The 27,422-nt window shown below is 44.0% G+C and overlaps 1 protein-coding gene across 1 annotated transcript in view; it reads right to left on the reverse strand.

Moving 5' to 3' along the window:
* Positions 1 to 1,139: 1,139 nt before the first annotated feature.
* The window catches only part of LOC122806498 (dnaJ homolog subfamily C member 3-like), a 305,071-nt gene continuing 278,788 nt past the window's right edge, over positions 1,140 to 27,422 (reverse strand). Inside the window, exon 12 of the mRNA XM_044076997.1 lies at positions 1,140 to 2,223. Coding sequence (XP_043932932.1) covers positions 2,084 to 2,223 — 140 coding nt within the window. The 3' untranslated portion in view covers positions 1,140 to 2,083. The remainder of the gene's footprint in view (positions 2,224 to 27,422) is intronic.

The following is a 27,422-nucleotide window of genomic DNA, read 5'->3' on the forward strand; positions in this document are numbered from 1 at the left end:
CACCCCAAGTATGGTGGGGGTCACATCTCTTTGTTTAATTTCAACCTAGCATTTGCAAGGACATTGCACTAAACCACTGTGCTTATTACTCCCTGTAAGAACTGTAGAAACAAATATTTTTAAATGTTAAACATCAAGCGGCTTAAAAGCCAGTAAATAAAAGATTTCATCAAATTAACTGTAATCAAAGCTTTTTTTTGCCTCTATACTCCCTAATCACAGCAATCGGTGCAGTTTGGGTGACTGCTGACAATTCCACCTGGAAGCTGTTATTTCATAAACATAGAATGAGTAAAAAAATACAAAAGTTCAATTACCATCATTCCAATACAAAGGATTGGTGGCATTCCCTTGAACTCACCCTCCTACCTTTCTACAACTTGACGGGGGGGGATCAAGAGGTACCAAAACTCCTTTCTAATGGAATCGATGTTCTACTGTACATGAGGAGCTATCTGAGGTAACAAAGAAAAAGGTTCTGAACTGCAGCTGTATAACTCACAGTAACACAAATCACTTAAACCAACCCATTGCTTGCTACATGTATTACACCCTTGTTGCACACTCTACCTCACATTTCATGCTCTGTGTATACTTACTTTATCTGAAATACATTAGCTTAATATTACAGGCGCATTTTCAAATAATCATTTCATTTTTGCATATGGAGCTTTCAAATAAAGTGCAAACAACATTGTTAGATTGAATTTCCATGTGGATTCTTTATTGAACAGTCATCTGTTTGGAGTTATCAGCTTCAAGTTTAAGAGGAGTACAGACCCCTGCTGTGTTATGTTCTGTGAAATGTGTCCTCTGGCTGTTAAGCATGTTGCTGTAATCCAGTATGAGCCAACATGCTAACAAATGCACAGTTTGCTTTTTTTTCTATGTTACTAAAAGCATGTCTCAATAAACTTGTAACACTTTTAAGAACAGAGAACCAGATTACGAGAAACAGGGCCCATAACATCTTGGTTTGAAAAAGGCAAGGAACAGGACCAGTCTGAAAACAATCAGAATTCAAATTTTTACATCAAGTTATTCTAATTCTGTGTCTTAAAGAACAGAAGTAACCAAAGAATTAAAGTCTGCAATGATATATATATATATATATATATATATATATATATATATATATATTTTTGCATTTAGTACAGAACAAACTGTTAAACCAAGATGCTGTGCAAAATTTATTTCTATGTCAATCAGTCCTAAAAAAATCTAGGCAACATTTTATACCTCTCTACAAAAGGGTGGCAAACTTGAATGGCATTGGTTTGCACTAAACTAATAACTAAAATTTTTGGCCAGTAGAACTGATGGTGCTAAGAAAGTTTAATATAATTCAAGATTATTATTACTTAGTGGTGGCTAATACTGCACATTTTAAAATCTGAAAATTGTTGGCTTTACAACAGTGATACTTAAACCCAAACTGAAAATGTCATCTTCATCTAGTGTAAGTGCAGAAGGTACTATTTAAAATATGAACAAAACAGAACCAGGACAGCAAAATAATATGAAACTTGTAAACAGCAGAAAGCAAACAACTCACAACCAAAATACAATAACCTCAAACAAATTAATAAAATAAAATGCTAAAATAGGATAAAGAACTATTAAAGTAAAAGTTTGAAAAAGTAATTCTGAATTCTACACAATTAACAAATGTGATAAGCATGAGTGCTTCTTCATAAATAACTCTGTTATTAAAATATTTATATCATTCAGAAACTTAGTCTTATAATCTCTGTATTTACTTTCTTTGCAGTTTGGCTCCATCTCAAATACAAAGTGGGGTGCATCATCCTTTATATTTAAGCATCCGGTCAAGTGAAGAGTTCTGTAGAACAGTAACAAAAATGGCATCCATTTAGGACAAGGAGTGCTCATACATATAAACAATGTCTTGTTTGGTAAAAAAAAAATACCAAAGCCATCTTTTTTTGTTCTGAATTGCACTTTCTCAAAAGAAGCCCAAAGTTTGTCTATTAAAGCAGCTTGGTAAAGTCAGTGCACTTCTTAGTCAAAAATAGTCCAGAGAGCTTCTAAGGCTACTTCTCCTTCGGAAACACATCATGGATCAGTTGAAGTTAAATTTGAAGTGGAAGTTGCCAGAACCGAAAGGGTTGAATTCGAATGGCCACTGGTGTGGATGACCACCTCCCTGCTGGTTCTCAGGATCCAAGGGATCTTCACCTGCATCAAACTTTTGTCTCATTTCTGTAATAAAAGATAATCAATTTCAAAGATTCAGAGAAATAATTAAAAATAAACTATATCTCTTCACATCGGATAATTTTAATTGGAAAGATTCACTTCTCTTCTTTTAGAAATGTTAACTCACTCACTCTGAAATGTTCTGTATTACATTATTTGTCTTGCTCACATATAACATGCAGTGAAGGAAGAACTGCAAAACAAGCTCAGGCTGAATAGTTTTGTGTAATTCTTTTGCAGTAGGTCCGTGGTGTGCATGTTAACAGTATTATGTTCGGCATACAGCAGTTGCTTAAAAGATACACATTTGTAGTGTGGAACTACTACTGAAAAAAGTACATTGATATGTCTGAATGGATGAAGAGATAGGTCAGAAAAAAAGTATCCTTTTGTTTTGGGCTGCAACAAACTTTCTTCTGCAACTATAAAAATCACAACAGAAAATGATGTCTATTTTTGTGTAATAAGCAGTACATTCTAGAAGTACAACTAATTTCTGAAAAAAGGGAATTTAAATCAATGGCAAGAGGTGCCAAATGCTTGACCCTTTAAAGTGGAACAGGTCTTTTGAATATAGAAAACAAGACTTGGTGACAGCTTTTGCTACTACTCATTCAAGCTCCCCTTGCTTTTTTGGCTCTTTTCAAGACTCATCCAAAAATCCAAATAGTGCACATTTATTCAGCCACTAAAACAAAATAAAAAGGCCATAACATAGTTACTCACATGAATAAAAATGAGCCATCTGTTTCACTTCTGTATCAATAAAGCTGTCATTATCAATGGGATACAACCATGCATCAGGCGTCAGAGTAATATCTAGTTTAGACTGTAACAACTACTGCCACTTTTCTGTTTTATATCCTTAAAAAAATTCAATCCTGTCTTCCCTCTGATCAACTAATATGTCTGAATTTGGGCAATTAAGACAGCTGTGAATGGATCTGTTTGGAAAACATCTAATATACGCATATATGTGCATGTACTGAGGGATATTAAGCTGGACAAAACTTACTTCACGGAGGAAAATGAACAGAAAGTTCAATCTTTAGATTCATTTTTAAAATAGAAGGTTATAGTGCTGAGCAGTAAATGTGGATAAGTTTTTCCTTCCCCAACTGTTGTACGACTTTAATGTTAGTGCAAAATCAAGAACAGTCCCCGGAGTCTTTCCTTCCCCAAAAGGTCATAGTCTGCAAACCAAGAAATCCTACCTCCCACCAGCATAAACACCTGTCAGTTGTTGTACCACCCCTTCCATTTGAAACAACCAAGACTTATAGGCAGGGTAAGACTTCTGAAAAATAAGTTATACAACCAAGTGATTACCAAGGTTATGTCAACCAGGAAACAGGGAGAAATCCTGTCAGTTTAAGAAAGCAGTGATGAGAAGCTAAACATGGCCAATTAAAAAGTAAACCTCAAAATTCTGTTCTTAGCTCAATTAAAAGAACTGCAGAGATATGATTTCTGTACTTTGCACTGATACCTGCTTTGGAATCACTTTTAGTGCACTCCCAAATACTGCAGTACTCTGTATATCGGCTACAGGGTGCCCCAGTGGTATATGTGAATGGTGTGCAGCACTTGTATTGTGCTCAGCTGCTGCTAACCTGCTCTGCTAGTACTTATCCAAAGAGAAGCACTGTACTTGGGAGGGCATATATGCAACAATGGGAGTCATCCTGTTAGAAGAAGGCTACTGCAGCGTTACTTTTGTAAACAAATGAGTGCATCAGCAGCAAAATGGCAGGGTGTTAGGACAGCAGGAAAACCCCCTTGACAGCATCTTTGAATCAGCTCTCCATCCCAGTGAAAAGGGGAACAAATGGGACAGCTGTCTGAGAAGGGAGGAAGGGCAGATGATCAAGAACCGGTGGGTATAACCAATACAAGTAAATAAAATACAATAAATAGCTAGATGGTTTGATCATCAGGTTGAAGTTCAAAGCAGTGTCTTTCAGTGGGGTCAAGTAATAGCAGTCTGAAATGAGCACACTTCATGCATACTGAAAAGAATTACTAATGAATACTTATCCTACCATTAAAAGACTAGATGTTCATCACTTAAAAGGCAGCAGAGGAAAAAGTAGTAGTAGTTACTAGAAGAGGTGGAATTTGAACAGAGAGAGAAGCCACTAGTCAGACAACATTTGATCTTTGAACTATTCCTAATACTAAGAAAGAAGGAAAGATGCTGTTAGGAAATCGGTGGTTACAGTAAAAATACCGTACTGTTTAATATCCAGACCAAGGTGGGTGACAAAAAGTGCTAACTTGTATCAGGGATTACAAAAAAGGTGTACTTGAACCTTTTGAGGTACACAAACAGAATGCTAAAAAACAAGGATACTGCAAGGAAAAGTACTTTTCTGTAACTGTTACTCAAATGCACTAATCCCCAAGACTAATTGCTTTTTCTCTTTCCATGCCTTGGGGCAAGTCACAAGGATCTGTATTCAGAGCTGGAAGTCACTTATCACACTTTAGTGTAATAGGAGGGACAGGCCCCGTTTTCCATATTTACAAATCTGTGATCCTCTCTTACATTACAGAACATTACTGCACTATTCTAAATCACGGCAACTGGCTGTCAGCTATCCAAAGAATACACAATCTTCACTTGTTTCAAAAGTTTCCAATGTATTACATGGTGAATACTGCCCTCCCCTGGCTAGTAAAAGCAGCAACAGATCTAATTCTTAATCCTTAAGATTAAGGCAAAAGGTACACTGATACCGATTACTCTAACCTTATTTCTTGAAGCTAGTCAGAATGCTTTCTCCAATCCTGCCCCCAACTTACAGAAAGATGGCCGAGTATCAAATGACAGCCAAAGTACAGGGAAGATATGAAATACTTATAAAGGATAATTTTTTGTTAATGGGGGGATATGTCAAACAAACCCTGTTTAGTTTTATGAGAAGATTACATTGGCATTTAATTTACTGATGTTGCATTTCTAGCCAGGCCTTTAATTCAGTGCCACATGTGGTTAACAGATACCAGGGAGGAAAGAAATTGCTCAATCAGATGAAATGACTGTCTGGGGAGTTTACAGAAAGTACAGTTTTGTACCTACCATAAATGTAGATGTTCGAGTGTATTCACTGTTGCAGTCATTACACTTGGGTTATCCTGCTGGCAGGCGGCCCGCAGTCGGCCCGAGTTCCAAAGTCTTGGTCCGGCGTCGGTTGCTGTCGCCTCTTCCCTGACATCAGTGCGCCAGGGGTATATAAGATGCAACCGACGCCATTTTCTTCAGTTTTTCTTGCCCCAGATGTCAGGTGCCCCCAAATAGATAGGCAATACATATTGCTAACAAAAACATACAGTAAATAAAAAACAATACCCTTATTTACAAGCAAATACATCACACAGGTTGTATATAAGTTATATAGGATAGAAAGGCATAGATAAGTCCCAGCAGAGTAAGTGGGGATGGAGGGTGGGTAACCTGGACTGCAACAGTGAATACACTCGAACATCTACATTTATGGTAGGTACAAAACTGTACTATGTTCATCGTGTTTCACTGTTGCAGTCATTACACTTGGGTTGAATCCCAAAGCTGAGGTTGGGTGGCTGGGTCTATAAAGGATTTGGAGTGGCTATAAGGCCCTGCAGCACTGCAGTGGCAAAGCCTGCTCTGGATTTAGAGTAAAGAGGCAAGTGGTAATGCTTGGTAAAGGTGTGCACTGAACTCAAAGTTGCAGCTTCCAAAATATCCTTGGTTGGTACTCCTCTAAGAAAGGCTGCTGAAGTGGCTGTTGCCCTGGCAGAATGTGGCCTAATGTTGTTAGGCACTGTTTTTCCATGTTGTGTGTAGCAGAAAATTAGAAGTTATGTACTCACCATAACGTTCCATCTGAGTAGGTGACTTCATTCGGATGCAACCTGTGGGTATCGGATCCGACCTCGGATCCGAGCCGGCAATTCAAAAGCTTAGGCTCCGAGCTCCTAGCTCCTCCCTCTTACCCATAACCCCTTGCCAAGCCCTGACTGACCTCAGATTGACTTTGCCTCAAAATACTGACTACAGTACACTAAAACAGCATAAATACTCGCTCTATAAAGGTCAGGGGGATGGAGGGGATGAGTTGATCCGAATGAAGTCACCTACTCAGATGGAACGTTATGGTGAGTACATAACTTCTAAATCTGAAGTAGGCAGACTTCATTCATCTGCAACCTGTGGGACAGAGTCCCTAGCTACCTGAATCTTGGGCGGCCGTCATGGAAGGATGTTTCGGAGCACCGCTGAGCCAAAGGATGCTCTTCCTCTAGAAACAACATCCACCTTATAATGAGAAATAAAAGTATGAGGCGAGGCCCAAGTAGCTGCCGCGCAGATATCATCCAATGATACACGGGACTTAAAGGCTGACGTGGAAACTGCCCTAGTAGAATGAGCCGTAACCCTCTGAGGAGCAGGTCTAAAGTGTCATATGCCTGCAGAATACAATTAGCAATCCACTTAGATAGTGTGACTTTAGATACTGCTTTACCCAGAGCAAATTTAGCAAAGGAGACGAACAGCTGATCTGATTTCCTGTGACCAGCTGTTCTGTGAATATAAAAACGTAATTGTCTATGAACATCCAAGGAATGCAATTTGTATTCTCCTTTGTTTGAGTACTTGGGAAAAAACACAGGTAAATTAATTGATTGGTTAATATTGGATTCAGAAGAGACCTTCGGAAGAAAAGATGGATTGGTCCTGAGGCACACCCTATCAGGGAAGAAAGAAAGGTAAGGCGGCTTGACGCATAGAGCCTGAAGCTCAGACACTCTTCTGGCTGACGTGATAGCTACCAAGAAGGCAGTCTTCCAGGAAAGGTACTTTAGATCTGTAGAAGCTGCAGGCTCGAAGGGAGGAGCAGTAAGGGCTTGCAGAACTAAAGACAAGTCCCAAGGTGGTACAACCTCCTTGACTGGAGGCCTCAACAAAAAAATCCCTTTGAGAAATGTTTTGCATAATTTCGCCGTCATAAGGGGAGCTGTCTCATGACCAATGTGATAATGCGAGACAGCTGCCAATTGTACCTTAATCGTAGAAGAACTTGCCCCCTGATGAAAGAGGTCTGTTAAAAAATCCAGCACCGCTGACATAGGTGCCGAGAAAGGATCCAAAGTTCTCTGTACCGCCCAAATAGAGAATCTCTTCCATTTACTCTGATAAACCTGCCTGGTGGAAGGTTTATGAGCTGCCACTAAAATGGCCTTGACCGGTGATGAGATACCGGGAGTCCTAATCAAGGATGGAACTGGAGCAGCCAAGCTGTCAACTTCAGGGTGCGCAGATTGGGAATCGACATTCCCAGAGGGTGGGAGATGAGATCCGGAATTGGATCCAGAATCCAGGGTGGATTGATTTTGTGAGACCATACGAAGGGGAACCAAGGTTGACGAGGCCAGAACGGGGCAATGAGAATCATTCTGCTCCCCAAACTGTTGGCTTTCTGTAGAAGCCTCTGCATCAGAGGAAGTGGAGGGTAGGCATAAAGGAGACCGGGAGGCCAAGCATGCACCAGAGCATCACTCGGGAACTCCCCTGGTGGGGGAAGCAGAGCGAAGAAATTGTCGCATTTGGTGTTTGAGTGAGAGGCAAAAAGATCGCAAAAGGGTTGCCCCCAGACGGCAAAAATCTTCTTCGCTACTTGAGGATTGAGAGACCACTCGTGTGGAGAAAGAATGGTGCGACTGAGCTTGTCCGCAAAGATGTTGGACTTTCCCGGAATGTGCGTTGCTACCAGAAAGCGTTTGGTGGAAATTGCCCATTCCCAGACTCTCATGGCCTCTCGACAAAGGGGGTAAGACCTGGTTCCTCCCTGTTTGTTGATATACCAGACTACCGACATGTTGTCTGTCTGAATCGCAATAGTCCCTGAAGGAAGAACGTGGTGAAGTGCTTGCAACGCTAGGAGCACCGCCTCATTTCCAGGACATTTATATGCAATGACGTCTCTGTGGGATTCCACGTGCCTTGGACAATCTTTCCCGCAGAATGCCCCCCCCCACCCGAGGCAAGAAGCGTCCGTGGTCACTGTGGCTCGGGAAATGCAGCACAAAAGGTCTCCCTGCCAGGGCTCCGGAGAAAGAAGCCACCAAAGAAGGGAGTCCCTGCACGCCTTGCTGACTGCAATCGGAGCGTTGAGAGGGGAACAAAGAGGGGACCACTGAACCTGAAGGGTCCATTGAAGAACCCGCATGCGTAAGCGAGCATGAATGAGAAGCGGAATAGCTGCCGCCATAGAACCTAGGGCTCTCAGGACCGAAGCTGCAGTTGGAGATGGTTGCAGGACCGCTGTCACATGACACTTCAGGTTGGCAATTCTGTCTGGAGTGAGGAAGGCTCGCATTGATCTGGTGTTTAGTCTTCCTCCTATGAAATCTATAACTTGTGTTGGATGCAGCAAAGATTTCTCCCAGTTGATCGTGATGCCCAGCCCTGGGTCCAGTTGAAGAAAATAGTCTCTGGCTGAGCACAGAAGATGCCTTGATGATGCCGTCCAGGAGCCAGTCGTCCAGGTACGGAAAGACCTGTAATCCCTGGAGCCTCAGGTGGGCCGCTACCACCGCTAGCACCTTGGTGAACACCCTGGGGCTGAGGTGAGACCAAAGGGAGGACCCTGAACTGATAATGACTGGCTCCCAGCCGAAGCGAAGAAACCTCCTGGATCGCCTGTCCATGCGAATGTGGTAGTACGCTGCCTTGAGGTCGGTGGAGCACATCCAGTCGTTCTCCTCAAGAGGGGAGTATAGATTGCAGGGTGACCATCCGAACTTTTGCTTGGTTACTGACAGGTTCAGCTGGGAAAGGTCTAAGATTGGTCTTAGGTCCCCTGCTTTCTTTGGCACCAAGAAGAACCTGGAGTAAAACCCTAATCCGGTTTGATCTCGGGACGCTGGATAGCTCTTTTTCTAGCAGCTGTTCGATTTCGACAGCTGCCGCCTCCCTTTGGTCGGGTGGAACATCTGGGAGGCTGCGAGATTTGGGAACCTTGAATAGAGGAATTGAATAACCTCTGGATATGACACGAAGCACCCAACTGTCTGTTGTTATGGACTCCCAAGAAGTCAGGTGCCTCGAAAACCGCCCCCCGACTGCCTCCAGAGACGGACAGCCGGGCAACCCTTCAGGGCTGCTGCGTGGGTCTATCAGAGAAAGGTTCCCTGGACCCAAAATTGCCAGGAGCCCCTCTGCCTCTAGCACGACGACCTCCCCGTCCTCCTCTGCCACGGAAGGACTGGTTATCCGGAGCAGGTTGGGACTGCTGCGATTTCCGGAACCACATCTTCTTCTGTCCCTTTTGGTTCTTAGAGAAGGACCTCTGGGGAGCTGAGAAGCGGACTCCGACGGCAGACAGCATCTTCCCGTCCTTTTCGCTCTGGACTAATGTTTCGCGAACAGTCTTGCCAAACAAGGCAGAACCATCGAAGGGGGCATTCGCGAAGGTCGCCTTGAAGGGCTCTGCAAAATCACAGTGGCGGAGCCAGGCCTGTCGCCTCATGACTAGGCTTGCTCCGCTGGCTCTAGCTCCCTCAGTAGCATGAGAAAGCAGCCGATAGACGTATTGGAAACTGATCTGAGAGTGGCCATTCGGGTGGAATATACCTGTTTATCCTCACCGACATGGACTCGGGGAGATGCAGCGTATTCTTTAATCAGATCCCGCTGCATCCTAATGACATGTGCCATGTAGTTCAGCGCCTCAAAGAGAAGGTTGCTGAACTGAAAACTCGCTTCCCAATGCGATCCATCGAGGGACTCCTTGCCCGGAGGATGCATGGAGGGACTCTCCTGGGCCAATTCCTCTTCGTGGCTGCAGCCATCATCATGGCATCTACTGGGGGCCCTTGCTCCAGTGAGTGCGGTCCGCCGAGGGGAAAGGATGCGGTCCGGGCGCTTGGGGACAGGCTCAACGGTGTCCGGATCCTTCCACGCCTGATGGAAATAAGATCCACCAGAGGGTCAGCAGGAGGGGACACCCAAGAGGTAGAAGGGCCCTCGAATGCCTCCAAGAACACAGACTCGTCCGAGGAGGCCTTGGGGGCAGACCACCCCCCCTGATCCTTAACATCTCCATAATGTCTCCAAATGAGACGCCCTCAGGGGTGACCTAGGGGAGCCTTCCCTTCATCCAAGTCTGTGTCTTCAGTAACGGACTCGGGAGTCCATGTGCCTCCTTTTGCACTTACGCTTCCGAGGTACTTCATCGGGGGGGCTGTCCGAGGAGTACTCTTCAGCCGTTGGATGTTCCAAGGGAACCACTTGGGACATCGAGGCGGGCTGTCCCTGGGACCGGCTGGTGGGGGCCTGGCCCAACTGCAAGGGAGTGCGGGATGGAGCCGTGGCAGGGACCGGGGGTCCGGACATCCTCAACAGTGCCCTTTCCACTACGTCGAAAGCCGAGGGGGAGCCAGCTTCTCTAAACCCCGAGAGCCAACCCCCACTCGGATCCGACGCACGGATCGGAGTCGGAGCCGAAACCGTCGGATCCGACAGACCGGTGCGCTCCAACCTGGACGGAGCCGAAGACACACCAGCTCCCTCGGATCCGAGGCTCGGCCCTCGGCTCCGAGAGGTCGGGTCCGGCACCAGCACTCAAGGGATGGGACGGATCCAGGTGCGCCGACCCATCGGATCCGACCCACCCCCGGATCCAAGTCTGCCCGGCGCCGACAGCTCCGAACCCGTGGTATGGGTCGGAGAAGGAGCCAAGGGGCGGGGTCGAAGCCCTCCCGGATGGGGGCTAGGAGCACTCCCTTTTGCATTTGGGCCTGGATGAATTTCCTCATCATCCGGTCCATATCAGCTTCACTCATGGAAAAAGTTGACCTGGTGGAGGCCACCGGCCGGACCTAGAGAGCCTCGAGACCTCCTAGAAGGGCTAGCCTCCTCCTCCTCGGGTCCAGGAGAGAACCGAGGGGAGTGGAGCCGAGGAGGAGGAAAGCTAGAAGGCACAGGGAGGCCCGCTTAGATGGAGGAGCCGAACTGGAAGTTTCGCTCTCCGCTTGTGGTGCCTCTCCTGTGTCTCTCTTCTTCTCTCTCCCTAGAGGACTCTTCCTCCGGCAACTTAAAGGGAGGTTGAGTCCCAGCCGGAGGGGGAGAACCCACAGCAACAGGTTGCTGAGTGGAAGGGGCAGAGGCCGAAGCGGTATCTGGAGGTAAAAGACCCGCCAGCACCAGCTTCGACCTCCGCTCCTCAAAGCCGGGTTGAACCCTGCACAAATGGTACAACCAGATGACAGGTGTTCAACCCCAAGAGCAAGACCGAGTGTGGCCATCCGCTGGGGACAGCTTATGGCCACACTCGGTACATTTAGAGAAAACAGCCTTATGGGCTTCAGACATCACAAACCCTAAGGCCTAACACAACACACACAAACAAACTACGCAAAACCCGAGAACTATTAAATAAAAGAGAGAGGAAAGCCTATACACACTCAACACTAACAATATCAATAACAAAAATAGAGATTTTCAAAACTTTTTTAGTCAAAACATCTTATCTTTCTTCAACAACGCCAGGAGCTCTAGAATTTGTAACTACTTGAAAAACGGCAAACGAAATCTGAGGTCAGTCAGGGCTTGGCAAGGGGTTATGGGTAAGAGGGAGGAGCTAGGAGCTCGGAGCCTAAGCTTTTGAATTGCCGGCTCGGATCCGAGGTCGGATCCGATACCCACAGGTTGCAGACGAATGAAGTCTGCCTACTTCAGATGTACAGTTTTGTACCTACCATAAATGTAGATGTTCGAAGATCCACATTGCTGCAGTCATAACCTGTGGGTAGTCCGCTGTCCTCGGTCGGCCCGAATACCAAAGTGTTAGGCTGGCGTCGGTCATGGTCGCTCAGATCTGACGTCAGTACGCCGTGGTATTAAAGCGCATGACCGACGCCATATCCTCAGTCTTTCTTGCCCCAGATGTCAGAAGGCCTTAAAGAAAAAGGCCATAGCCAAAAATAGAAAAATACCCAATCACCAATATAACAACAATAGATACACCAAAAACCACACAGCCACCCCAAACTACAGAGGGGAAGGAGGGAGGATTAGACTGCAGCAATGTGGATCTTGAACATCTACATTTATGGTAGGTACAAAACTGTACTATGTTCTTCATCTCACATTGCTGCAGTCATAACCTGTGGGTAGAATCCCAAAGCAAAGGTAAAGGGAGGTTGGTAAAATCAGATAGCATTAGGAGCTGCTAACATGCCCTGTAAAACTGCAGTGGCAAACCCAGCCCTAGATTTGGAATAAAGAGGAAGATGGTAATGTTTAGAGAAAGTGTGCACTGAACTCCAGGTAGCTGCCTCCAAAATATCCTTAGTAGCTACTCCCCTTAAAAAAGCAGTAGAAGTGGCCGTAGCCCTAGTGGAATGAGGTCTGATTCCAGCCGGAACCTCCTTGCCATGATGAGAATAACAGAAAGCAATGCAATGCCCAATCCACTTAGAAATAGTTTGTTTTGAAACAGGTTTTCCTTGAGATCCCAAGGCAAAAGAAATGAATAACTGTTGGGACTGCCTGAACCCCTTAGTTCTGCTCAAATAATAACGCAACTGCCTGTGAATGTCCAAAGAATGCAAAATTTTCTCCCCCTTATTTTGGGGATCAGCATAAAATGTAGGCAGATGAATAGATTGGTTTAAGGCCACATTAGAAACAACTTTAGGCATAAAAGTAGGATTAGTAGTGAGACCCTATCCTTATGAAATATCAGGAAGGGTTCAACTGCTATTAGAGCCTGTAATTCAAATACCCTTCTAGCAGATGTAATGGCCAACAAAAAAGCAGTCTTCCAAGACAAAAACTTCAACTCTGAAGTAGCTACAGGTTCAAAAGGAGGTAAAGTGAGCTTTTCCAACACAAAATTGAGATCCCAGGAAGGAGTAGGAGCTCTACGTGGGGGTCTTATGTTCTTTGCCCCTCTAAGAAATTGCTTGAACAAAGGGTGAGAGAATAATGGTGGGTCACAATCATAGTGAGCAGAAATGGCTGCAGCATGAACTTTTACAGAGGAGAAAGACAAACCCTTGTCTAATAATTCTGTAAGATACTGAAGTGAAACACTCAAATTAGGCACTGAAACATCAAAACTCTTTGTTTTGCTCCAAAGAAAAAATCTCCTCCATTTATCTGCATAAACTTTCCTTGTACTAGGCCGTCTGGCCTCCAAAATGACATTCAGAACTTGTTGAGGAAGCTGAGACCCCCCAGGGTCTAAAACAGAATACGCCAGGCTGTCAGATGCAGGGATTGAATCCTGACATTGCGGAAATGATTGCTTGCCTGGGACAAAAGGTGTGGAATTAATGGCAAAGGCCAAGGAGGCTCCCATACCAAAGTCCTCAGCATTGGGTACCAGTGCTGCCATGGCCAATCTGGAGCTATCAGGATCATGCAAGGCTTCTCCTGTCTGACCTTTAGGAGCACCTTGGGAAGGAGAGGCAGAGGAGGAAATGCATAAACGTGAAGATTGTTCCAACTGAATGATAGAGCATCCACTTTCCAAGCTTTTGGGTGAAATAGCTTTGTGCAAAACTTTGGCAGTTGGTAATTCAGTGGAGAAGCGAACGGATCTATGTCTGGAGTCCCCCATGCCACCGTCAACTGTTGAAAGACATGAGGATCCAATTTCCACTCGTGGGGATCCACCATCTGTCTGCTCAAAACATCTGCTAAGGAGTTCTGTGCTCCTGGCAGAAACCTTGCCTGAAGGGTGAGGTGCATACTGAGAGCAATCTCCCACAAAATCATAGCCTGTCTGCAAAGAGGGTACGAATGGGTACCCCCGCTTGTTGATGTACCACATGACTGTTGTGTTGTCTGTCTGAATCAACACTTGTCCTGGGTGAAGTAAATCCTTGAAAGCCATCAATGCAAATTGGACTGCTAACATCTCCTTCATGTTGATATGCAAATGTTGTAGTCTGGCAGGCCACGTGTCTTGAACCCATTTTCCATTGAAGTGTGCTCCCCAGGCCATGTCTGAGGCATCTGTCATTAAGATCTGACTCGCCTCTGGTCGGGTCACAGAGAGTCCCTTGTTTACGTGACATTCCTGAGCCCACCACAAAAATTCCCTTTGGATGCAAGGTATCATCGGAATGACGTGTCCAAATCGTGGCAGTGTTGAGTCCATACGCTTTTGAGATACCATTGTAGCTTCCTCATATGCAGTTTGGCATTGGGAAGCACCAGAATACAAGATGCCATGAACCCCAAGGCTTGAAGGACTGTCCTTGCAGTCAGCCTGGACCGTAGAGACAATTGCTGGAAGTAAAGGGTAAGATTTCTTTGTTTGTCCGTGGTCAGAAATGCCATCTGAGAAGCTGTATTCAGTCTCACACCCAGAAAGCACATGTCCTGAGAGGGTACTAGACTGGACTTTGTTTCGTTCACAGAATACCCTAGGCACCTTAACACTGCCATAACGTACTGTAGATGGTGAAGTAACTCGACTTTGTCTTGAGCCAGAATCAGGCAATCGTCCAAATAAGGATAGATTTGTATTCCCTTAACAGAAGAAGGCTATCACTGGTGCCAGGACCTTTGTGAACACCCTGGGCAGTAGATAAGCCAAAGGGCAATGCAGAGAACTGATAATGTAAAGTCCCAGCCAAAACGCAGGAACCTCCTGCAGCTGGGCCTGATAGGAATGTGAAGATAAGCCTCTTTGAGATCCAGAGTTACCATCCAGTGATCCTTGCCTAAAAGAGGCAGAAGTTGTTGTAAAGTTAACATCTTGAATTTTGGAATGTCCAGGTATGTGTTGAGAATAGACAAATCCAGAATTGGCCTCCAAGTGTTTCCTTTCTTTGGTACAAGAAACAGGCGAGAATAAAATCCTAGGCCTACTTCTGACGGAGGCACCCCCTGGATAGCCCCCATGTTGAGAAGTAAAGAAATCTGTTTGTAAGCCTCCACCTTTTGCTGAGAAGGAACGTCTGGCATGCCTTTGAAAGGAGGCAAGGTGTGAAAATAAAACTTGTAGCCTCGAGCTATAATGTCCAACACCCATTTGTCCTGAGTGACTAAAATCCAATTTTTCCTGAAATGTGCCAACTTTCCTCCCAGAGGAGCTGCCAGACAGGAGGGGTCTGGCAGCTGGAGATACAGGTCATTGGGTCTGTTTACGAAAAGGCTGACCCCTGCCTTCACCTGAAGATTGTGTAGGGGAACTCCACATCCTAGGTCGAAAAGAACCTTGAGCATGAGCTCTGCCCCTACCACGTCTTGATCTGCCCCTAGACTGTAAATCAGAAGAAGGATAAGCCCATCCCTTAGTAGGCCAATTTCTGCTAAACTTAGGGGGCTGCACCTGTAAAAAATCCTTAACTGTTTGCATAGACTTAGCTTTGTCTTCCATTTTCTTCAAAACTGACTCCACAGGAGAACCAAACAAAACTTCAGACTGAAGGGGAGCATCCAAAATTCGAGCTTTAACATGCTCTGACAAATTCTGATCCTTAAGCCAGGCGTGCCTACGAATAACTGATCCAGTGGCAGCCACCCTGGAAGAGGCCTGAAGAGCATCAAAACCACACTGTAAAGAATGCTTACCCACCTGATCAGAGGCATGAACTAAATCCTGCAATTCCTTACACTCAATGCCCTCTGCCAAAGCATCAACCTTAGATTTCAACTGACTCAGGAGAAAGTTCTGGTACTTCCGCATATGAAACTGGCAATTCAAAGCCCTCATTGCTAGAGTGGAAGAGGTATACACTTTTTTACCCCACCTATCCAAAGCTCTAGAATCTTTATCCATAGGAACTGGATTCTTTACAACAGAAGCTCGGACTCCCTTAGGACCCTGGCTAATAGTTTCTGGGTCAGCTCTCGGGCTTTTATACAAGTATTTATGAGCCTCAGGCACTCTGTAATACCTGTCAGGCTTGACCGGGGCAGGAGGCAAAGAATCAGGATTTAGGGAAGCTTCAGAGAAAACATCCAAAACAGGGGGTATAGCCAAGGGCCTATGCTGTGGTAAAAACAAAAATTCCCTAAGTCTCTTTCTAGAGTGTGAGAAATCCTGACCTTCCCACTTAAAATGCTCTCTCATGGAATGCAGGGTTTCAGAAAAGGAAAAATCCTCTGGGGGGGAAGCAGAAGGAGTAGAATCCTCTGCATCCGAATCAGAATAAGGAGGAAAATCCTGAATGTCACAAATGAAGACTCGAGTAATCTGAAGAATGTTCCAATCCTTCCACCTCTGGCTCTACCCTAGGCCTCTTATCTGTAGGGGCAAGGAACCCCTGATTAAAGTAATTAAATCTTCTGCCATTTTCAGCATATGCTTTTTAGGCACAGAACCTGCAGAACTAGGGCTGACACCAGAGGAAGACAAACCAGGCCTGACCTTGGAAGGTACCTTAGAGACAGAAGTAGAAGGCCTAACCACCTTATGCAAAGGAGGGACTACAGAAACCTGAGAGGCCCCCTCAGCCTGTCCCGACTCCTGAGAGGCCACATCCTGCAAAACTAAAGGCTCCCCCTGAGACTCAGCTGAAACCTCGGCTGGATCTACAGATTCCACCGTAATTTCTAAAGAACCGGCGTCCGTAACAGACGACTCACCCTGCTTGGACTTTAACGATTTGTCCTTACGCTTCTTAGCGGTAGCGGGCGTCGGAGGATCCGACGGCATATTGTAATTACACCGCTCAAGACAAGCCTAGCACAATCTAACCTGCGTTTAATGGTGCGCTTATTAAATCTAGCACAAAAGCGACACCCGACTACGTCGTGCTCAGGCCCCAAGCAAGGAATACAAAGAGAGTGGTAATCCCTATGAGGTATCTGTTTCCCACAAGAAATACAATTATTCACTTTTTCTGACATCCGGATTTAACTGAGGCAAGAAAAGACAAAAATATTCCCCAACGGGGTACTTAGCCCAACTTGGTCTTCGGTCTGAAACTCAGAATACGAAAATTTCAGGACGCCGAACGGCACTTGCAAAACGCTGCTTCTGCTTCGGACCATGCGGCAAGAAAGACTGAGGATATGGCGTCGGTCATGCGCTTTAATACCACGGCGTACTGACGTCAGATCTGAGCGACCATGACCGACGCCAGCCTAACACTTTGGTATTCGGGCCGACAGAGGACAGCGAACTACCCACAGGTTATGACTGCAGCAATGTGAGATGAAGAACATCGGATACAGTGTCCTATCCACTTTGAGATAGTCAGCTTTGAAATAGGCTTTCCCTGTGATCCTGCAGCATATGCTACAAACAGTTGCTCAGTTTTCCTGAAAGCTTTTGTTTTGTCCAAGTAGAAACATAACTGCCTTATGTCCAATGAGTGCAGAAGTCTCTCCCCTTTATTCTGGGGATTTGGATAAAATGTTGGCAAGTGAACGGTTTGGTTAAGAGCCACACTGGATACCACCTTTGGCATAAATGTAGGGTTTGTTCTTAAAGAAACCCTGTCTTGATGAAAAATGATGAAAGGTTTCACTGCTTTTAATGCCTGTACCTCTGAGACTCTTCGTGCTGAGGTTATTGCCAGAAGCAGAGCAGTTTTCCATGACATGAATTTTAATTCTGCTGAATTGGCTGGCTGAAAAGGCGGTAAAGTTAGTTTTTCCAAGACAAAGTTGAGGTCCCAAGTTGGTTTTCGTGCTATCCGGGGTGGTCTTATGTTTTTAGCCCCTCTGAGGTACTGTCTTAGTAATGGATGAGAGAAAATAGGAGGATCCGTGTTGTAATGAGCTGTAATGGCAAAGGCGTGGATCTTAATTGATGAAAAGGATAGGCCTTTGTCCAGCATCTCAGTTAAGTATTGTAATATCTGAGGAATATTTGGAACAAGAGGGTCAAAGCCTTGAGCCTGGTTACAGGCGCAGAATCTCTTCCACTTTTCTGAATAGGATTTCCTGGTGCTGGGCCTCCTGGCCTCCAAAATGACATCCATAACAGCTTTAGAGAGAGGTGTTGGCTGCTTGGCTAAGTTATCTGCCATGCAGCCAGATTTAAGGTTTTGAGCTGGCTGTGCAGGATCTGATTGTTTTGTTGAGTCAGAAGCTGAGGAATTTGAGGTAAAATCCATGCTGGGCCTTGAGCCAAGTTCTTTAAGACTGGGTACCAGTGCTGGCGTGGCCAGTCTGGGGCAATCAGAATCATTTTTGGCCTCTCTTGTCTGGCTTTTAGGAGTACCTTTGAAAGGAGAGGCAGTGGTGAGAAGGCATAAACTTTTAGGGTTTTCCAGCTGAATCAGAGAGCATCCACTTTCCATGCTTGTGTGTGGTAAGTCCTTGTGCAGAATTTCTGTAGTTGGCAGATCAGAGGGGAGGCAAAAATATCTATGTCTGGGCACCTCCATTTTTGTGTTATCATGCTGAATACTTGTGGATTAATTTCCACTCGTGAGGATCCATGATGTTTCTACTTAAGTCATCTGCCAGAGTATTTTTCTTTCCTGGCAGGAATTGTGCTTGCAGATGAACTTGATAGGTCAGTGCTGTGTTCCACAAAGTCATGGCTTGTCTGCAGAGGGGATAGGAATGTGTGCCCCCTTGCTTGTTTATGTACCACATAACTGTGGTGTTGTCCGTCTTTAGTAACAGTGCAGTCTGGCATATGGTATTAGTAGTATGCAGGACGCCATGAAACCAAAGGCCTGCAGAATTTTTCTTGCAGGGAGTTGGGTTTTTGTTGCCATCAATTGAAAGTACTGAGTCAGTTGTTTTTGCTCGTCTGGCATGAGATAAGACATCTGGGCAGTTGTATTTAAGCTTGCACCCAGGAATATTATCTCTTGTGAGGGCGCTAGTTTTGACTTCTTTTCGTTTATTGTGCACCCTAGGCCCATTAGTAATCTTTTTACAAACGCCAGATGCTTTAGTAGAATGTCCTTGCTCTCTGCTTGAACAAGGCAGTCGTCCAAGTAGGGATATATTTGAATTCCTTTTTGCCTGCAAAATGCAATTACTAGTGCCAGGCATTTTGTGAAGACCCTGGGCGCAGTAGATAAGCCAAAGAACAGTGCAGAGAATTGGTAATGCATTGTGCCAGCTATGAATCTGAGGTATCTTCTGCAATTTTGTCTGATTGGGACATGCAGGTATGCCTCTTTGAGGTCCAAAGTAACAAGCCAATCCTTCTTGCCCAGCATGGGAAGAGGTTGCTGTAGTGTCAACATTTTGAATTTCAGAACATCCAGGTAAGTATTTAGAATAGATAGGACCAGTATGGGTATCCAAGCTTTGTCCTTTCTGGGGGCCAAGTAAAGTCTTGAGTAAAATCCTTGTACTTGTTCCTGTTGTGGCACTTTTTGAATAGCTCTCGTGTCCATGAGGGCTGTAATTTGTTTTTGTGCCTCTGCCCACTGAATTTGTGGCAGGTCTGGCATTCCTTTTTGCCTTGGTAGAGTGTGAAAGTGGAACCTGTAACCTTCAGACACAATATTCAGTACCCATTTGTTTTGTGTGATTATATAGAAGGTATGGAACATTCACAGGAACAAACCACATCTAACAAAAAATTTTTTTGTAGTAAGAAGTCTCTCCACTGTTGTAGTATAAATCTCCTGGTGCACACAATTCTGTTAATCACACCATGTAGTCGAATAAAACACTTTTATTAACAAAAATGGTAAGCGTTTACACCTATAAGGCTTCTTCAGACCAAATAAATGTAAACAAACATTCAGCCTCTCTTATATAGGCCTCCTCATGTATTATTCATTAATCCAGTAAAATTACTCATGCTGACATCATTTCCTGGGCTGTAAAAATGTATGACTAAATATATAGTTACATGAGACAATACTTCTATGGTAATTCATGTTCTTACAAAATTCTTCCATGTTAAAACAATCCTTAAAACATCTCTTACTGTTAAGAAGCTGATCATAGCAATATATAAAAACAATGAAAGCACTTTCAAGAATGATGCATTGTATATGAATACAGACTAAATAATATACCCCCTTTTTTACACACACACACATTTTATATACATTTTTTACTCATACATAGATTTTATATATGTATATTTATAAGATTTATTTTAAGTTTTATATATATATATATATATATATATATATATATATATATATGGTTCTACCTGACATAAACGAAACCCCAAAACACCGACAACGCAATCACCGAAACCACATAACCGACAGTACAAAAACACGAAACCCCACATGCCCGACAACGAAATAACCGACGGTACACAAACACGAAACCTCATACACTGCACACACCACAATCACAACAATCAACAAACAAAACACATTCCCTGTCCAAAACCACATACACTGTAACACAAGCACACCAAAATCCCTAATGAATCAAACCCACACATACACAACTACCTACAACCCTAACCCAAACCCTAACCCTAAGGTCCTTACTACCAAGACACTTACCTGACCCGCTCCTAACCCTAACTCACTTATCCCTAACCCAAAGTTGCACAATCACTACCGACACTTACCAGTGCTCTAACCCTGTCAGAGGAACTCACTTATCCCAGTATAACCCAAACACAATCACTATGCGACACTTACCTGACCTCCTAACCCTAACTCACTTATCCGCTTCTAACCCAAACACAATCACTACCGCACAATTTCATTCAGCCTTACCTGCACATTGACGTTCTTATGAGCCGTCAACTTTAACTACTTTCGGCGTTTTCAGATTTCGCACTTCTGAGGCTTCAAAATTTTCTGTCGGTGTTCTCTGCTGTCGGTGAACTAAGGTAGAACCATATATATATATATGAACTGTTATTTATTTATTTATTTATTAACATATTCATTTGGTCTCAGAAGCCAATGCCTGCTCAGCGGCTCTGGACCCATCTGAGGGATTAGTTTCCGTAGGTCCAATACCTTGAGTTTCCAGAGGCCTAGTTGTCTCCATGTGGGAGTCGGAGATGGCCTGTGGCTCTGAGGTAGCGGATGTCAGGGGCTGCGAAAGCACCTCAATGAGAACCGGTGAACCGGCGACTGGCCTAGAAGAGGCTTCGTCGTCGGTTTTGGACCTCGGATGCCTGTCCTTATCCTTGTCTTTGCATTTTTTGTGAATTCCGGTCATCGGTTGTTCTGACGGCATTGTATAATTGAACCTTCGGCCAAAGTAATGCAGAGCAAAATCAAACCGACGTTCAATAGTGCGTTTGTTAAATCTAGCACAAAACCGACAACTAGTGACGTCGTGGTTTGGGCCTAGGCATGGAATACAGTAAGAATAAAAATCCTTATGAGGTATTTGTTTCCCACAAGAAATACAATTATTAACTTTTACTGACATCGGTCTGAGGTAAGAAAAAGTTTCCCCAATGGAGCACTTAGCTTTATTGAAGACTTCGGTTCTGAAATTCGAATTCAAAAATCTCAGGAGTCGGCCGACCGGCACTTGCGAACTGCTTTTGCTTCGGGCACCGCACAGCAAGAAAGACTGAAGAAAATGGTGTCGGTTGCATCTTGTATACCCCTGGCGCACTGACATCAGAGAAGAGGCGACAGCAACCGAAGCCGGACCAAGACTTTGGAACTCGGGGCGCCTGCCAGCAGGATAACCCAAGTGTAATGACTGCAACAGTGAAACACGATGAACATGGTGGCAGACAGAATGGGAAGTATTATCATGAGTGGTTTGCCACAGGGAATCATTGCTGGGTTGTAAACTGTTTAATGTTTTCATAGCAGACTTACTATAGGTCAAGAAAACCAAATGTCTACTGGGAATTCAAAAACTGAAGCTAGGGTAGAAGATGGTTTATTCACAGTTCAGACCAGTTAAGAACTAGCAAACAAATAGCAACTTAAATTTTCATGCTGGCAGTTGCAAACTTGTCTGTTTCAGTACTTGTAGAAACAGAATTAAATACGTGATAAGTCTGCATATCCGCAAGTCAAGCTCCACTCGAGTAACTTGCACACTCGGCCTCAGCCTGGTCTGTGACATCAACAAGACTTGTTGGTGGGACAGATTTGTGTCCCAGAGACTCTCCCACCTATGGAATAGACTCCCTCTCCACATCAAGCAGAGTACCTCTTTACCCCTTTTTAAGTGCAACCTGGATAACTGGATGGAAAATAAAAAATATACCCCTCTGATTCCACCCGTATCCTTGCTGGACAGGGGCATTGGGTGCTGATTTGTCTAAACATGGGCTAAACTCTTGGCTAGGCTTACAAGGGCCTCAAGGCCAATAGCATAGTAACCTCCTATGATCCTATGAAATAGATGGAGAGGGTTTGGAAGTTTAGTCTACCCCAGGATTTGAACTGCATCCCCCTACTCTAGATTAGAGCAATTTCTGTATTAGTATATGCAAACAGTATGGGTATGTAGGACACAGCCATCCACATAAGAGGAACAGGCCTCTATGCAAAAACATTTTAATGGGATTACAGTGAGTTTTGACATTCACTGTATTTCTTGCGAATTTGCAGTTTATTTTTTTAAATATGAGGGACTCTTAATTATGGGATTTCTATTTGGGGACTACTCATAAGAGCCAGAAGGATGAAGACAATGGTTCTTCTGTTCAAAGGCAGAGTCAGGATACAGTCATACAATTAAACGCCTATAATCCTTAATTCTGTTCATTTAAGGATGAAGATTTTAATACAGCAGTAACATTGACTGCAGCACACCTTAAGACAACTCCAACTTTATTTATTTACATGACTGGCTAGCTTGGATAACAGAAAAAGACAGAAGTGTAGCATTTTAAGTAGAGTAAGGCTTTTGACACAGTTTCTCAGAGAAAATTATTTGAGAAGCAGGAAGGTACTGAACAAGACAACAGGAAAATGTCTTGGTGAAAGACCACAAATGACAACAACAAAGGGAGAGTAGTCTAATTTTTTATTTTTCAACAAATAATTACTCATCTGTACTGCATGTCCAAGCTGCAAATTTCATTTGTCCAAGTCGGTGAACATATTCTACCAGCTGTAACAAGCACACTTAGCGCAAGATTGGACTTAATGTTATAGAATTGTTAGCTATAAAGCTGTCCACAATACCCTTTACTATAGATGACTCAGTGTTACACAAATTAAGTGCATTTGGCAAAAATGCCTTTATTCACTGGTAGTGGGAAACAAGAGCAGTTTAGTGGGGTGGTGCTGGTAAAAATCAGATTCATATTTTTCAGTGCCATAAAACTGATGAATTATAATATGCAGTTCTGTAAATAACCAGTTACTTGAGAGATGAAACAAATATCAATTCTGGGACCAGTTCTAGTACAGATCGTGTGTGACAGTGTTGGCAGCTCTGCTGATGGTATGAAAACTGATTTCAGATAACAAAGATGGGTCAGTCAATAATGGAATCCCCAAAAGATTCAGGGGTGCATACAGCTGGGTTTAATGTCAAGTGCAAAGTTATGCAATCTGGTTTGGGGAGCACTGCTACAGCATAACCCATTTTGCAGCACACATGCATTACCAGGATTAGACACACTAAACTGTCCGTAGGTGTGACTGGGTATGCTTGTGTGGCATGGAAGAAAAACTGTGGCAGAGCTGGCCACCCGTCTGTGTGAACCTTGATGTCAGAAGATTGTCACAGTTGAATTGATACCCTGACCCCACATGTAAAAATTTGAAAAAGAGGTTGTAGATGGATAGATGGATGGGTGGATGCATGGATGAATGTGCAGCAACACCTGCTTTATGACAGCCTTACAGAACACCATGTACTTTATGGTAGTGACCACATGTACTTGCAGCAGTGTATTCAGAGTATGATAATTTGTTGATGATGTTTATGCAGACTGGAAGTTTAAGAAAATAAATGCCACATGTTCTGAAAACTCTTGTCATCTGTGTGACATTAACATTAGAAGCAGAGAATGGTTTTCAGCTATAGAATCCCACATGCATGTACTTCACAAATACAAAAAACAAAAATATGAAAGCTGAAAATATAAGGTTATGACTTTAGACTTGGGATACAGAGATGAAAAAACAAACCATGCGTTTGTATTTGCAATACTTCCCATCAGGAGAATAAAAGATACTGCAATGAAGATGAGAGCAGAGGAGCTGAGCATGGATAAAAGTGAGTGCACTTCAATAGTCAAACTTGACGCTATGCAACTGGAGGAGGAGGAGAACTGGATTTATGAAGCATATTCTGTGATGAGATTATTAAAAACAGTGCAGCTTCTGTGCAGACAGATGGTCAAATGCGTAAATATAATAAGGTATTTCCAGATGCAGTTTTTTTTTCTTTTAAGCTGTTACAGGCTGCATACTTAAATGTAAAAGACAGACCATTAGCACTATTAGCATGTACTAAACTTGCTTCTGTCTCAGTGAAGTCAAACCTAAAGCATATTTTATGAGAAAAGGCATTAAGCACTTCAATCACCATTAACACAAATCAAAACATAGCATAAACAGCAACCTGGGGCAAGCCAAGCAGCTCAATGACACTATCATTACATGGCACAAGTCTACTAGTATGGCAGGAGATCCAAATAAGCCATATGCCAGAACATATACCTCTGGGTAAATGACTGTGCAAACTGAAGTGAAAGGTAACAGAGGAAACCAAAACATCTAAAGATACAGAAGCATGCAACATGAGTTTGTTAAAGAGCCAGCTTCAGATGAAGAGGATTTTGTAGCAGGAGCGGTTGGAGCTGTAAATGAAAAGTACAGTTTTGTACCTACCATAAATGTAGATGTTTGAGTGTATACACTGCTGCAGTCATTACACTTGGGTTATCCTGCCATCAGGCGGTTCCCCAGTCGGCCTGATTTCCAAAGTCTTGGTCCGGTGTCGGTTGCTGTCGCGTCCTCCTGGACGTCAGTGCGACAGGAGTATATAAGATGCAGTAGATGCCATTTTCTTCAGTTTTTCTTACCCCAGATGTCAGGTGCCTCTAAATAGGTAGGCAATTCCAATTGCTAATAAAACATACAAAAGAAAAGCAAAAAACAACTTACAGCTACCAGAAAATACTCCCCATAGGTAGTAAGGGTAGAAGACATAGGTACGTACCAGCCAGTAAGAGGGGAAGGAGGGAGGGTAACCTAGACTGCAGCAATATAGACACTCGAACATCTACATTTATGGTAGGTACAAAACTGTACTATGTTCATCATATTACACTGCTGCAGTCATTACACTTGGGTAGAATCCCAAAGCTGAGGTAGGGTGGCTGGTTCTATAAAGCATTAGGGGTGGCTATAAGGCCCTGCAGCACTGCAGTGGCGAAGCCAGCTCTGGATTTCTCTAGAGGCAGATGGTAATGCTTGGTGAAGGTATGTACAGCCAAGTAGCTGCTTCCAAAATCTCTTTGGTAGGTACTCCCCTGAGGTAGGCATTTGAAGTGGCTGTTGCCCTGGTGGAGTGAGATCTAATGCTGCTAGGTACAGGTTTTCCATGGTATGTGTAGCAGAAACGTATACAATGACCTATCCATTTTGAAATAGTCTGTTTTGAAATGGCTTTTCCCTGTGCTCCTGCAGTATATCCTACCAATAATTGTTCAGATTTTCTGAAAGCTTTGGTTTTGTCCAAGTAGAAGCATCACTGCCTGTGAATGTCCAAAGAGTGCGTAGTCTCTCCCCTTTATTCTGTGGTTTAGGATAAAAAGTTGGCAGGTGAATAGTTTGGTTTAGAGCCACACTGGATACCACCTTTGGCATAAATGTAGGGTTAGTTCTTAAAGACACACTGTCCTGGTGGAAAATGAGGAAAGGTTCCACTGCCATTAGAGCCTGTAATTCTGAAACTCTTCGTGCTGATGTCATTGTCAGGAGCAGAGCAGTTTTCCAAGAGATATACTTTAAATATGCTGTGTTAGCTGGCTCAAAAGGAGGTAAAGTTAGCTTTTTCAAAACAATGTTGAGGTCCCAAGTTGGAGTAGGTGGTCTACGGGGTGATCTTGTGTTTTTAGCCCCTCTGAGGTACTGTTTTAACAGAGGATTAGAGAAAATTGGTGGATCCGTGTTGTAATGAGCAGAGATGGCAGAGGCGTGCATCTTGATGGATGAGAAGGAGAGGCCTTTGTCCAGCATCTCAGTTAAGTATTGTAGTATCTGAGGAATGTTTGGGACAAGAGGGTCAAGGCTGTGAGCTTGGTTCCAGGCACAGAATCGCTTCCATTTATCCGAATAGGCTTTCCTGGTACTTGGCCTTCTGGCCTCCAGAATGACATCCATAACAGCTTTGGAAAGAGGCATTGCTTGCTTGACTAAAGAATCTTCCATGCAGCTAGGTTTAAGGTCTTTAGCTGGCTGTGTTGAATTTGATTGTTGTGCTGAGTCAGCAGATGTGGGATTTGAGGCAAAATCCAGGGTGGTTCTTGTGCTAAGCTCCTTAAGATTGGGTACCAGTGCTGACGTGGCCAGTCTGGTGCAATCAGGATCATCTTTGGCTCTTCTTGCCTGGCTTTTATGAGTACCTTTGGCAGGAGAGGAAGTGGTGGGAAAGTGTATACTTGTAGGGTCTCCCAGCTGAATGAGAGGGCATCCACTTTCCATGCTTGTGGATGGTAAATCCTTGTGCAGAATTTTTGTAGCTGGCAGTTTATTGGGGATGCAAACAGATCTATGTCCGGGCTCCACCATTTCTGTGTTATCATTCTGAATATTTGTGGATTCAATTCCCATTCATGGGGATCCATGATGTTTCTGCTTAAGTTGTCTGCCAGTGTGTTTTTCTCTCCTGGCAGGAATTGTGCTTGCAGATGAACTTGAAGGTTTATAGCTGTGTTCCACAAGGTCATGGCTTGTCTGCATAGGGGATAGGAGTGAGTGCCCCCTTGCTTGTTTATGTACCACATAACTGTGGTGTTGTCTGTCTTTATCAGTAGTTGTCCTGGATGCAGCAGGTCCTTGAAAGCTATAAGGGCATTTTGTACAGCTAGCATCTCTTTTTGATTGATGTGAAGATGCCTTTGTTCTGCGGGCCACGTGCCCTGAATACATTTGCCTGCCATGTGTGCTCCCCAGGCGTAATCCGATACATCTGTTGTCAGTGTTTGCCTGGCTGTGGGTTGTGTAAAAGGCTGTCCCTTGTTGAGGTGACAAGCTTGAGCCCACCATTGAAACTCCTGTTGAAGGCAAGGGATTAGTGGTATAACTGTTTCCAAACTTTGACAGTGTTGAGACCATACATTCTTTAGGTACCATTGTAGTTTCCTCATATGCAGTTTGGCATATGGAATTAGTAGTATGTAGGATGCCATGTAACC

Source organism: Protopterus annectens, chromosome 7.part0 (assembly GCF_019279795.1).
Source record: "Protopterus annectens isolate FY-2018-M chromosome 7.part0, PAN1.0, whole genome shotgun sequence".
Taxonomy (NCBI): domain Eukaryota; kingdom Metazoa; phylum Chordata; order Ceratodontiformes; family Protopteridae; genus Protopterus; species Protopterus annectens.